Raw genomic sequence first — 14,594 nt, forward strand, 5'->3', positions numbered from 1 at the left:
AGAACAAAAAAACTACAGGATTACAACATTCTTCATTCAAGAATTAACTTCCTCACAGCAGCACAGAGAGCAATTAATGCACACAAAGAAAGTGGAAGCCAGAAGTAAAAGCAGAGGGTGTTTTCATTCACTTTTCTCTTCCACTTGAAAATTTACCTGAAGTCACCCTTGACTGGTAAGAATAAGCTGGTTATTTCCTGAACTATTCCACTTAGTGCTCCTGCATTATATTCTTCATATAATTTCACTTATGCATATACTCAAATAAAATTCCTTTTAAATCATTAACTTTTATTAAAAGTAGAACAGTCACCCCAGATATTGACTTTCCTATAAAGTGCACACCAACTACAAAGGTCTCTAAGTCTTACAAATAAAGATTTCTGGATAACCATCAAACAAATCAGTCAGGTCACAGAATCATAGGATCGATTGGGTTGGAAAAGACCTCCAAGATCATCAAGTCCAACCCTTGGTCCAACTCAGGTCCCTGCAGCTGAGCAATATCCACTAAACTTATTTACAATTTAGTTACTTTATTTTTCTATTATGTAAGAAAATTACTGGACCAAGCAATCTCAGCAAACTTATGTCACAACATATGCAGACCTGGTACCTTCCTGCTGACATATTTTACAGGATACTTTACCCAAAATTTATTTCTCTAGTTACAGGTAATATTTTACCAATATTCTGAGTAATTATTACATTTATCTTTGAACAAAAAATTTGTTAACACCTTTTGTACTAGATTTTCTTGAGTTTTGTGCACTTTTTAATATGATTGACAATCTTCTAAGCAACATTTCCTGCATAACTGAATTGTGAAACACAGAATTGATGAGAACTCTCAGTAATCACTTTGTGCACAGCGAGTGTTTTCTCAGCCCAAATCGGCCTCATTCCTGTAGGAATTTCAGAGCACCAGGATTTCAGTGACCACACTCCTGAAATTCCATTTTGAACCTTTAAACTTCCATTCAAGACCATTGACATTAACCTCAGAATCACAAACTATCTCACTTACGTGACTGGTACAAAAAGCTCAAGAGGGAGGAAGTTTTCTGACTTCTCTTCCAAGTCACCAGGACAAAAGCATCAGGAATGTTTCTATCCCTCTGCTCCACCAAAGGCAGCTGCATTTGAACAGCACTATCAATAGCAGATCAGCATTGCCTCTGTCAAAATACCTCACAAAAAGCACTTACATAGTTCAGATTTGCCTAATTTAACATTACTGAACATTTTGTTGAACTTCAGACAGCCACATTTACTTCAACTCTTCACTATTCTGGGGATTATTCTGAGCTTTCATTTATTTCCATTTGAGATCAAATTTGACAGAACACTTCACTAAAAGTTTCAAGAGTTCACACGTTTCAAGAGCGTTGCTGTGAACTGTGTATGGGAAATTCTGCAGGAATTCCACAGCACAATTCAGACTGTGTTTGAATCAATACATATTGCCCAGAAAAACAATCCACCAGGCAAATAAATGTCTGAGGTCATTCCATAGTACTCTGAAGTTGATACAAGTAGAATACACGAGCATTTAAACACATGACACTTTCTCAATAAACCTGCATAGCACAAGTCCAGGAGTCAACATTTCTAAAAAGCATTATAAAATAAATGAAGCACATTTAAGAGGTTTCCCAAACTTGCAGCAAGTAAAAATTTCTCTCTCTGTAAGAGCTACCCATAGCAAAATTACCATGAGCAACACAAAATTAGTGTCTGGGTAACTGCATACATGAACACACCAGCTGTTCCACAAGCAAACTAAATTCCACATCTCTACCAACACAGGACACCAACATTGCTCCAGGTACCACCAGTTTGCACAGAATGAACAAACACAAGCACTGTAACTGCTGGTCAGTGTAACTACCACTGCTAAACCACCTGTCACCCCAGAGAAGCAGCAACCATACTGAGAGAACATGGTCAGATCTCACTGTATCGAGCAATTAAGCTGAGAAGTCAGATTAGAAAAATGCACCCTGGATCTGCGTTTTCCCTGTATCCCTACACTTGCCAGCTCATGCACTGCCCTGCAAAACCCACAGGGCTCACTCAGGTGTCCCCACAGTACGACTGGGATCAGGTGAACTGCACTTATTTCCTTCCAAAACCAGAAACAAAACCCACCTAAAATTGGTTTCTACACACAGACTCACACTAAGCTTGGTCTGACAAGGTGTCCCCTCCTACCTCAGGGATCCAATACACAGGCATTAAGTGTTTGTGCAACATCACATTCCCTCACCACTTCCAAACCAAGCCTTACTGGCTGAAGACATCATGGAAATCTTGTTAATTGTCTTCAAACAGTTTTATTTCTAGAAGTGAGACCTGCCAGACACAAACCAGCTTGTGGAAAGCAGCATTGGTCTGGTTTATCCACAGACTTCCCAGCCCACCTTCCCCCAAGTCAAACAGGCTTTGTATCCTTCCTTCTGCACCACTGCCTCGTTCCGTCCCCTCAACACCATCGAGCACAAACCTTCCCAAAATCTGCAGACAGAAAGAGGCATCAAAGCTCACCAATTATAAGATCAAATCAAGAAAACATCCTTGCTGCTGTGAAGGTAAGAGGTGGCTGAAGGATAACCAGAGGCCTGAAAAAGGACTTCAGATGAAACAGGAACAGAGACTCAAAGACACCGGGAAAGACCAGAGGTCAGCACTGAGGAGGTGAAGGTGAGCACTGAGGAACCAAGGGTGACAACAAATCCAATGCAGAGAACTGAGCCAGAGGAGTGGGATGACCACAGAATCCTAAGGGTGACCATCAGAAACGTGTCACTGCATCAACTGCTACAGCATGAACAGCAGAGGGGTTTTCTGTGCAAGTGACATGAACTGGCTGAGAAAAAATATCAGTCAGTGTCCTCAGAGACACCTGTACAGAGCAACAGGGAAGAGAGACACACACAAATCAGTCTGAATGTGCAAACAGCCACATTCGAGGTCAAACCAGCCCAATTACCCTGCAAAGTTATTCTGTGATCAGTTTGCCTTTGCTCTTTCCTTACATGTGTATTCCACAGAGACTAAAGTTTATTGGGATCAGTTCATCACACACATTTTATAATGGCAGTAAAGACTGACCTTTACACCACAAACCCCCCTCCCAATAGACATGAAGTGGCAGCACTTAAAATAAAACACTACAACAGTTTGTGTTTCCCAAAGGAGCAAATGATTTCATTGGTATCACCGGTTCTTCTGAAGTGCCGCTGCTATACATTTGATACGTGTATGAATTTGTTATTGTAACACAGGTAAAGAGCAAAGAAGTTAAACTGGCTTTGACAAAGATACATCACGAGGCTTTTCAGCCAAGATTCCTCTTTTTTGGAGGCATCAGTGGATTACTTGACAGAAAAGTGTCAGAAGAAAAGGAATTAATGGGGAATAATTGCACACAGTGGAATGGAGTCAGTGAGGAATAATATTGGGAAACAATGAAAGGAAGTTCACTCATATCTCTTACTTCACTAAGAACAAACATAGCAATGTAAGAGGCCTATACTAAAAAAGGCCCAGACATCTTTTAGAAAACTATTATTCTGCTTATTATGGTAGAGACTTGAGAACTGTTTTATTTTATTTTTTAAAAAATCATAAAGAATTATATTCTCCAAATATGTACCAAGAACTCCAGAAAATTATTTGTCTTCAAATCAGAAAAAAATACCAGCATACACATGTGGAGCAAGAAAACTGCTGGTTGAATAAAATCACAGAACATACTTTAGAGAAGAAAGTAGAAAAATTTAAGTATGTGAAACACACTAAAGAATATATAGTTAAAAATACACACATCTGTAATATGAAAAAGGATATTTATACAAGAGTTCAGAGTACATGGTTAAAACACTTCAGCTGAGAATGCAAACTTATTGTACAAGTTGATGGCTACTGTCTCTTCACTCATCTCTCCCACAGCTGACAAACTATTCCACTTGTGCAACAAGCTAACAAAAAAACCATTAGAAATGCGTAAGAAAAAAGTTCACTGCTACACAAGGTACATGAAACAGAAAAGGGTTAAAAGTATTTTTTGCCATCATCTTTGGTAGAACTACAGTTATGTAACTTACATTTAGTTATGTAATGTAGCAAAGGCAAATTGTCCCTGATCCACCTGACTGACCCATGAGGAGGGAGGATGAGCAGACACTGTGAATTCAACTCGAGCAGGACACACAGCATAGTCTGCCATGGCCAAGCTGAGCAGCTGCAGCCTCAGTGGAGCTTCACTCAGTCCTGCACTGCAGAGGGCCCAAAGTCCAACTGCAACCAGGTACAAACAATGGTGCCCAGAGCCACCACCGGGGCAGGAGGGAAGCTGAGCACCTGCCAGGCCATGCTGTGCCCACATTCCCAGGGAATACAGCCCTGCCTGGCACTCACAACTCTGTACCTGCAAGAGTGTGTCTGATTTGGGGTTACCTGGAGAAGAGGAGGCTCAGAGGTGACCTCAGCACTGTCTAGAACTACCTGAAGGGAAGTTCTGGCCAGGTGGGGATTGGTCTCTTCTCCCAGGCACTCAGCAATAGGACAAGGGGGCATGATGGGCTCAAGCTCTGCCAGGGGAAATTGAAGTTGGAGATCAGAAAAAAATTCTTTGCAGAGAGAGGAATCAGGCATTGGAATGGGCTGCCCAGAGAGGGGGTGGATTCCCCATCCCTGGAGGTTTTTAAACTGAGCTTGGCTGTGGCACTGAGTGTCATGATCTGGTAAAGGGACTGGAGTTGGACCAAGGGTTGGACTTGATGATCTTGGAGGTCTCTTCCAGCCCAATCCATTCTATGATCCTACACCAAGCAGCAAAGCAAGCAGGCAGTGAGGGGGGCAGAAAAGCACTGAGCTGGTTACAGACCCCGTGCACAACTGCAGAGGAAGCCAAGGCACTGTGACTGCTCCTGGAAAACAGGCTGTGGAGGTGGAAAGTGACTGCCAACTGCATCCAGGGGAGATGACCCTTCTGAGGAGCACAGCCAAGGTTCTGGTCCCAAGATGCTCCAAGGGAAACATTCTTCCCAGTGCATGTGGTTCAACAGTGAAACAGGGAGCCAAACTGAGGCCATGGAACTGCCATCGCTGGAGATTTCCCTAAGTCCTGTACAAATCCCTAATCAATTTCAACTACCTTTGGAATTATCTCCCCGAGCACAGGGTCTGCCTGCAGCACCTCCAGAGGTCCCTTCCAGCTGTTCTATGATCATCATATCAATGTCTGTATTTGCTCTACAATTATTTGTATTTGCTCTGCATGTATCAAACTTGATTCAAGACACTAAACAGAAAAACACCAATGTTGGCTCTCAAGGAAACAAGCAAAGACAAAACTTCTGTCTCCAGGCTCAGACGAGGTTTAAATTAACATCTCAGATATTCCAGGGAATCTCCGAGGAAAGGATTCTGCTACATGAAGAAATAAAACCAGGATGTAGTTTAATGTCTGTTTATGTTGCAGTGATTCAGGGCAAGAACTGCTGTAACTGCATCACATCCTGGCCAGGGCAAGACCTCTGCTTAAGCCTACAAGTATTTTACAGTCAATTTCTGCCTATAGACAGTTTTTCTCCAGATTTTGGTACTTGACTACTTATTTCTGGATTCCTTTGCTGTCAGGAAGCATCTGGATTATACTTTCCACTACAGTAAACCATTAAAACTGCACTTTATACGTTCCCTGCCCCAGGGCAGGAGTGGGGAAATGCAGAGACCTGAAGTTTTTTATTGCTTTTGTTTTCTAAGCTTTATTTTCCACTTTAAAAAATCCTAACTTTCCTTTCCAGTCCAACAAATTGGATTTTCTTGGTGAAGTACCTAAATAAACAGTTTTAAAACATCTGTGCTATTGAAGGGGCAGAGTGATTTTAAACAAAAGAAAACTTCCTAAGAGATAAGAGAAAACATATTTTAAATACAGGATACAAGATCACAGTAAGAGATTTTCATATCTATTTTTAAGAATTCTTCAGAAACAACAAAAAAAAATCTCACTACTGCATTTCACTTCTAGTACTATGTCTTCCATCCCACCTCTTAACACAGTTTCTACTTCAGAAAAAAATGGTAAGTGGTTTTCTTATGCAAAAAAATAAGCACAAAAACATATCCTGTTTTCAAAGGTCTTTCAGATAAAGCAGTAAGACCAACAGATTTCCTCTCTCTTCACTTTCCTCAGTTTTTTGCAAGTCACATGGACCTGTAACAAACTAGAAACAAGATTGTAACAATCCTCTCTGACTATATGTGATTTCACTGAGGAAATTCCATGTCAGTATCTCAGTAAATTCAGGAGTCCATCACTCCTCTGAAAGAAAAACAAAAGTCCTAAGACTCAAGACAAGTTTAAAAAAGGCTGAGCCATAAACTTTAAACTGCACCCAAGGCTCAGTCTTACCATAGCAACTATTGAGAAACAAACACACTTTGAAGCAGCCAGGAAGTCAGACTTTTGCTTCTGTCACCTCTACTATAGGAAGTTTAGACTGGCTTTTGTAAACATTGGTCATAATCTCACAAGTGATTGAGTGAATGGTTAACTTTGCACAGGGGGAGAGCTGTAACTTCAAAAAGATGAAGTTATGCCCATGATTGTAGGATCAGGTTTCACTGCACAGCACCGATAACACAACTGAGCCTACACTGACAGCACAACCAAAATTAACAGTGTTTTTATTCCACACCTTTCTGGTGAATGAAAAAGCCCTTTAATGACAATAAAGACACATTCCAAGAGTCTTATCATGGCTGCAGTGGCTTTACCATCTCTCTCCCTTTGCTGTGCTGGGCTGGGACGTTCCCAGGGGCCGAACCCACCGGATCCTGTCACACACAGAGTCCCACCCGAGCCGTTTCCTGCCCGAGGCTCCCAGGCGGCCACAGAACCAGCCCGAGTGAAACAGTGACACACAGGCGGCACCAGCTGCTCCCAGGAGAAACCCCAGGACGATCAGAGCCTCACCTAGACCTGCACCTACCTGTTCCCAGCTCCCTCAGATGAATAAGCACTTTGGAACAAGTGGGGGAGGGAGGTAACAACGACCTCACCTGAGTCTGTGCTTTCTGTCTGCTGAACCAGCCACATGTGCCACATCATGCCTTGATGAGAACCCTGACAGGCATTCTGATTTACTTTATTAGTGTCTGTCCAAGCCAAGTTTGCTAATTGTTGGCAAGAGCTGTGTCCAGAAGAGGAATGGAGGGTGAGAACATTTAACCAGGATGCAGATTGCAGTGTATCCCAAAAATCAGTACTCATCATGAAGTTAAAAAGCTGCCAGAAGCCCCATGAACATGATGTAACTCTCCTCTAAATAATAAAGCAAAAATATTTCACATTTCCCTTGTCCTGCTTTGCCTCAGTCCTCAATTCCATAGTGCTTTTTGTTTGCTACTTCAGGAACAGGCTGTGACTGAGATCCAACAATCAAGGCTGCAAACCATTGGTGCAATTACCTCTGACTTAACAATAGTCTTTTTTTTTAACTATACTCTGAACTTTATAAAAATCCTAATAGATGTCCCTGCAAACGATTATTTTAACTTCTCATTCCAAGGTATCTATTTTTTACTGGTTTAGATTTCTATTAAACAAAGATAGTTTTGTGGAAATAAAGAATATTTAGCTTGTTTTAAATTCCTGTGTATTTGGTAGGCTTGAAAATTCAAGAATACTTACACAGTGGTCAAGCTGTACTAGCTTAAAAATACAATAAGTTCTTCAAATGCACATTTCCAATCTTTCCATGAATGATTCCCATGAGATTTTAGTTTACTCTTTTTTTCCTGGTATTTTGATACACATCAGTGAAAGCACAAGGATGTCTGATGAAGAAATACAGACTTTGGCAGATAATGGGAAGCAAATTTAACATTAGGGAAGAATATTCCCATGTCTGTCTCCAGATTTTCTTAGATACCTCTGATGTTCATATCCAACAAATTGTTTAAAAACAATTTAATTCAACGAAAGGTTCAAAGAATGCAGAAAACAGCTACAGATCTATAAAAAAAGTCTAAGGAAAACCTGGAAACACAGAAGGCAGGGTCTGTGTAGCTTCAGATGACAGTTTCCAGTTCAGGTTTAAGTTTGAAAAATTAAAATAAAAATAATAAAAAATAATTCTAGATGTTCTAAGTGAAAATAAATCAGGCATTTATTCATTCTCCAAACTTCAGATCAGAAATCATCTTTCCCCAAGAACTTGCCCTATAAAATCCTTTTTTAAAATTACTTTGAAATATATGCAACAGTAGCAGAAACAATAAAAACAATCTTAAGAAATATCTCAGAACAGGAAAAATATTTTAAACATATTTTAGTACAGGCTTATTGTGGTATGTTTTTTCTGTATAATAAGAACTATACCAAAATATTGAGCATTACAGCTGTGCATGTCTGCTGAGCCTGAGCCTTCTATTCAAAGAGCAAAGTACATTCAGAATTTGTTTTTCTTCCTAAACCATTAATCCAAGCAGCACTCGCAAGCTACTAAAAACAAAAAGAAAAACACCAAAACCACAAACCTCTCACAAGTTAGAGGGACTCCAGAAACCCAAACAAAGCCCCTGTGGTCACTGCTTGCTCACAAAACACTGGTGAAAGCACATCCCTCCTGCTGGAGCCGCAGGCTGGCACTAGGCCTCGAAAACACGGACAGTCTGGGCGCCAGAAAGTGAGCACACACAGCAGCGCAGCCGGGGAAGCCTCTCCCCTTCCTGCTAAATAGTGATCCAAAGGAAGTCACCCAGAGCAGCAGCGGCTCCTAATCCCCGACCGGGAGTTCGGATCCTCATCCCGGACCGGCTCCTCATCCCCGACCGGGAGTTCGGATCCTCATCCCCGACCGGGAGTTCGGATCCTCATCCCCGACCGGCTCCTCATCCCCGACCGGGAGTTCGGATCCTCATCCCCGACCGGCTCCTCATCCCCGACCGGGAGTTCGGATCCTCATCCCCGACCGGCTCCTCATCCCTGCCCAGGAGTTCGGCGCCTCCCGCTGCCTCGCACCTCCGCATGGCAGCGGAAGAAAGGCCAGGAAAAGGGAAACCCCGGTGCGAGCTAAGAGGGGAATTCACCGGAGTTCCCTCTCATCTCCTCTGTTTTCAGAAAGCACCTCCCGGTCCTCTCCTCTCCACCCAGAGCACTCGGACACGATTCCCACCACGGATACGGAGCCCAGACAGAAATAACCTGAGCCACTGGTATCTCTATGTAAATAATACAATTAGATACTGCAAGCACAGTTATGACAATAAGAAACTGCAACAGGGTAAACTTGCCATTTACAAAACCTGAATCTCACATAAAATGAAGAAAAAGCAACAGGTTTTTACTGTAGTGAGCAGGATCAGTAAGACCTGACAGACACCCCTGAGCAAAGCCTATACAAGTCTCCTCCCATTAGTTAAAACTACCAGGAAACAAAACTAATCAAACCAAAATTATGGGTACTATGGAAAATTTGTTTAGCTCACTGAAGGAACCTACAGGCAAAAAGAGAATTCTGGTAAAATCTCATTGATTTTAAACAGAGATTTGTTATAAACCACAACTGAGGACCACCAAAAGTCACACTTACATCGTCTCTCCAGTCTTAGCAACATGACAGAGAAATTGATCCAGTACTGGACACACTTCCTTCTTTCCTCTCTTCTCAAAATCTGTTGGCATGAGAACGACACAAAAAGAATGGTAAAAGAAGACGGGACAGAACAAAAATTCACAATAGTTAGCTGTTTGCTTTAGCTACCAGCACAGCTCCCACACAAACACTGCCGCACTCTCACAATGCTCCGGCTGTTCCCAAGAGCTCCACCAGCTTGCCCAGCCCTGTAAAACACTTAATATTTTTCCAGTGGAGAAACTGCACGTATCAGAGTATCAAAAGTTGATTTGCAACTTCTTTTGAGCAGCTACACCAGAGAAAGAGGCCAATTTCCTCAGGCTGAGCCCAGCACAGGGTGGGCTAGGGAGGGAGAAGGGGACAGGTCCGGGCAGGGCCGGGGTGCGGGGGAAGGGCCCGGGACGCGGGTGGAAAGGGCAGGAAGGCGGGGGAAGGCGCTGGGATACGGGGGGAAGGGGCAGGAAGGCGGGGGGAGGGGGTGGGATGGGGGGGGAAAGGGCAGAAAGGCGGGGGAAGGGGCGGGCAGCGCGGTGAGCCCCGGGCCCGGCGGTTACTGACCCCCTCACGGGGCCCTGAGGGTCGCCGGGCAGCAGGACCGGGGGCTCTGCCCTCCCTTTCCCCACAGCGACCCCCGGGCTCTCCCTGCCCTGCGGGACTCCTCACAGCGAGCAGCTCCCTCCCCACAAGGCAGGGACGACGGCGGGGAAAGGAGGGGACCGGCCGCCCTCCGCGCGGGGCGCTCCCCCCACACGATCTGAGGAACCCCCGTCCTCCCTCAGCGCGGGGACAGCGCTCCCCCACGCCCCGCCGCCAGCCCCTCCCGCCACCTTTCAGCGCCTCCTGCAGCCTCTCGATGTCCATGGTCCGCCCGGGCGATGCCCCCGCGGCTCGGCGCGGCTCCCCCGCCCCAGCCCCGCGCAGACCGGGCCGCGCTCGCTGCCAGACCCGCGCTCAGCGACGCTCCAACATGGCGCCCGCGCCGTGCCCGTGCGCGGCCCCGCGGCCACAGCGCCCCGCCCACCGGAGGCGGGGCTACAGGCGGGGCCAATGGGCGGGGCGGGTACGAGCGAGGGGCGGGGCCAGGGAAGGGCGGTGGCGCGCGAGGGGGCGGGGCCATGGGCGAGAGGGCGGTGGCGGGAACGGCGGGGCCGGGGGTCTGCCCTTCGACTCCTCCTGCAGCCCCTCGGCCCCTCCTGCCCTTCGGCTCCTCTTGCAGCCCCTCGGCCCTCCTGCCCCTGGGGCCCTCCTGCAGCCCCTCGGCCCTCCTGCCCCTGGGGCCCTCCTGCAGCCCCTCGGCCCCTCCTGCCCTGGGGCCCTCCTGCAGCCCCTCGGCCCTCCTGCCCCTGGGGCCCTCCTGCAGTCCCTCGGCCCCTCCTGCCCTTCGGCTCCTCTTGCAGCCCCTCGGCCCCTTCTGCCCTGGGGCCCTCCTGCAGCCCCTCGGCCCCTCCTGCCCTTCAGCCCCTCCTGCAGCCCCTCGGCCCCTCCTGCAGCCCCTCGGCCCCTCCTGCCGTTCGGCCCCTTCTGCCCTTCGTTTCCTCCTGCAGCCCCTGGGGCCCTCCGGCTCCTCCTGCAGCCCCCTGGGCCCCTTCTGCCCTTCGGCTCCCCCTGCTCCTGGGCCCCTTCTGCCGCCCCTCGGCCCCTTCTGCCCTTCGGCTCCTCCTGCAGCCCCTCGGTCCTCCTGCCCTTCGGCCCCTTCTGCAGCCCCTGGAGCCCTCCTGCCCTTCGGCTACCCCTGCCCCTGGGCCCCTCCTGCCCGCGGCTCATCTCCCTCACTCCTGCTCAGCCACGCAGATCCTAAGGGAGCTCTTGTGCCTTCCTCCCCCCTTAGGCTGAGGGCCACTGTGCTTCCCTGCCTTCACCATCAAATCGCTGTTTGTGCAGGAACATGCCTGTCTCTCTTTTATTGTTCAAGATCCCAAGTTGGAAGGAACCCAAAAGGATCATCCAGTCCAACTCCTGGCCCTGCACAGACACCCCAACAATCCCACTATGTTCAAAGCCTCCTGGAGCTCTGGCAGCTTTGGGGCTGTGCCCACTGCTCTGGGGGAGCCTGTTCTGTGCCCACCACCCTCTGGGGGAAGAAGATTTAATTCAAACCTTCCCTGACAGCTCCAGCCATTCCCTCAGGTGCTGTCGCTGGTCACAGAGCAGAGATTGGAGCTGCAGGCCCTGGTGAGCTCTGCTCTCAGTCTCCTCCAGCCCAACACACAGAGTGCCCTCAGCTGCTCCTCAAGGCCCTTCCACATCTTGTGTCCCTCCTCTGGATGCTCTCTATTACCCAAGGCCATCTAAGGATGCTTTTCCCACCTCTCCCACCCTTCAGGCCTGGCCTGGGATTCTCCCCTGGCCCACCCTGTGCCAGCACTCGGTTCCAAGGCAAAGGATGTGGAGCCCAGGCAGAATTGTCACTCCTTCCTGGACAAGGTCCCCAGGAGAGGCAAAGAGCAGCCAAGATACTGTAGCCCAGACCTCTCAACTCACTGGAAAAGATTTCACAGCAAATCATTTTTAGCTTCTGTTTTCAAAGGTGAAACATTTAAATATAATCCTAGAATACAGAAAGCTTGTGGGTAGTTTCATCATCAATTTGTTGTGTGATCTCAGGCAAAGGGGTGAGGCAATCACACCTCAGCTTCTTCATTAATGACACAGAAATGGTAATTACTGCTCATAAGGTATTTGACACACCTTGTAATAACAACATACACAGAGAGGACGATTCCATTTTGTGTCAGTTCCCAACCTGCTTATATTCATTGAGATCCAACAATGAGAAAAATCACCTTGTTAGGGAAGATGTGGTGCTTTAAACATTTAACTAAAGAACAATGTGATACTGTTTTACAATCCAGATTTTGGTTTTCTTCTTGCACTAAACTCACACAAAGCCCCATTCATATTTACATTTTAGATTTCTTCTAACTGTCTGCAAAACATGTATTTTGAGAGTGGTAAGACTGTCCAACCCCTGGGCATGGATCAATAATTTAAATGATAGGGGGTACAGGAGCAGCAGATACTTCTGCTCTCAGTAATGCAGCTTAAATTAGTTATCCAGAGGTCCCTGACCCAACCTGATTTAAAGCAGTTTCATTCATTGATGTGTGACAGCAATTTGTAAGGTATTTCCACCCACTTTGAACCAAAATTGATTGTTGTGCTTTGAAAAAATCTGTAGCAATTCAATATAGCATCAAGCAGCAGAATCCAGTGAGAACAATAAGAAAATGAGAACAATTATGTTTCGAGTCCCCCTTAGGTCTCCAGAAAACACTGTACATCGATACACATCAAAGGATTTACAAAGGGAGTGCAAGGATTTTGTCTGGTTTGGGTTTAATTTATAGCTGCAGAAACTCGAGTATGGTACAATCAAATGACCCTAAAAATTGTGTCTCTGTTTTCCATTCAGAATGGAAGTTTTTTTGTTTTTTCTTTGAAGTGTATCACAGCCACTTGGAGACAAATGATGTTCCTCCTCTAAAAATTGACTAAAAATCTTTACTATACTTCAAAAAAATCTGGAAGACTTGGGAGTATTGAAAGATCCAAACGGCTCACATGCAGTGCCTTAAAAAGAGGCCAAAACCAGAAAAATGGTATTTGTGGGAGTTGGTGTTTATTTTGAAAAACTACCCACAGGAACAAGGAACAGCTGGATGTGATAAACATTCCTGGCTTTACCTGGGTCAGCCCCTGCCTCCTGCACTGACACACATCTGTTTTTCAAGGTGTGCACCCCAAGAAGGCACCTGCTTTGCACAGTTCTAACCCCCACAGCAGGGAATTAACCTATTCCAGAGGGATTCAGGAAAGATGTTTGCAAGAATAGGTCTAAAAAAAGGAGATGTACCATTTCTGCATCATTATTTCAGCATTACAAAATATTTCAGTTCTAAGACACTGTTCCACATTTTAGGACTCTACTGTAGTTTTCACAAAGTAACAGCAGCAATTAAGGTACTTTTATAGAAACGTAAAAGTCAACAGAAAATATTTTACCTTGAAAGAAAACATTAACAAAGTGCTTTGTTCATCTTCAATGCTGATTCCCATTTGGGTGTTTTGTCTCCATTTTCATTTCAAAGGAAGTGTTGACAGTTTGGTTTTCATTCCAGTCCAGAATGAAAGCAAAATTTCCAACGGGAGGTGCAGCCTGTAGGGATCCCAGAGCAGACAGTACTTGCCTCCAGCAATGGGGGAATGTTTCCAGCCTCCAGAAGGACTATCCATGTATCTGTCCCATCCCATCCCACCTCTGGAGGGGAGCTCAGCGTTTGTATTTGACTGTGCCTGACAGAGAGGAGAAAAACATTCCCTGACAGTTGGCTCTGACAGTTGATGAAGTGTCCAGATCTATCCTAGTTATTATAGTCTCACATTTTTTTCAGTTCACTGTACTTTATTCCCAGCTTGGAAAAACTCTCTTCTCCCCACATCATTACTGCCTGGAATGACATTTCCAGGTGGAAACCCTTGGATCACTGACCAGTGTGATGGTGGAAGGTGTAACACAATCAGCCAGACCAGAACGACGTCAGCACTGGGCAACTGGTTTGGCTGAACAGGCAGCCCGGGCAGGAGCTGCTGTCACACAGAGGTGTCACACCAGAAAAACACGAGGAGGGAAGGGAAATGATGCTAAATGAGCAAAAGATAACAGAGAAATAGTGAAGAGTAAAAGGTAAAACTTCAGTTTCCTTTGAGACCAGGTTTTGATCTACATCCACCATAATACAACTGGAGCTGCAGCATGATACATGAGCACTGTGGGGAAAGGTAAATGTATTTGTCTCTTTATATCCAGTATCATCCTCTCTCACTACAGTAAAATTGTAAAAGAGGAACATTTATCTCTGTTCCATGCTGTCATACCCTGTATACATATGCTGTAACATCACTTCTAAACTCCATCCCAACCAGACCCAGCACACACAAAAT

General features: G+C 45.8%; 1 protein-coding gene across 1 annotated transcript in view; it reads right to left on the reverse strand.

Moving 5' to 3' along the window:
- The window catches only part of PPP4R2 (protein phosphatase 4 regulatory subunit 2), a 28,942-nt gene extending 18,285 nt beyond the window's left edge, over positions 1-10,657 (reverse strand). Inside the window, exons 1-2 of the mRNA XM_071550223.1 lie at positions 10,481-10,657; positions 9,609-9,690 (exon numbers count right to left, since the gene is read on the reverse strand). Coding sequence (XP_071406324.1) covers positions 9,609-9,690; positions 10,481-10,514 — 116 coding nt within the window. The 5' untranslated portion in view covers positions 10,515-10,657. The remainder of the gene's footprint in view (positions 1-9,608; positions 9,691-10,480) is intronic.
- Between the last annotated feature and the right edge of the window lie 3,937 nt (positions 10,658-14,594).

Source organism: Pithys albifrons, chromosome 3 (assembly GCF_047495875.1).
Source record: "Pithys albifrons albifrons isolate INPA30051 chromosome 3, PitAlb_v1, whole genome shotgun sequence".
Lineage (NCBI taxonomy): Eukaryota > Metazoa > Chordata > Aves > Passeriformes > Thamnophilidae > Pithys > Pithys albifrons.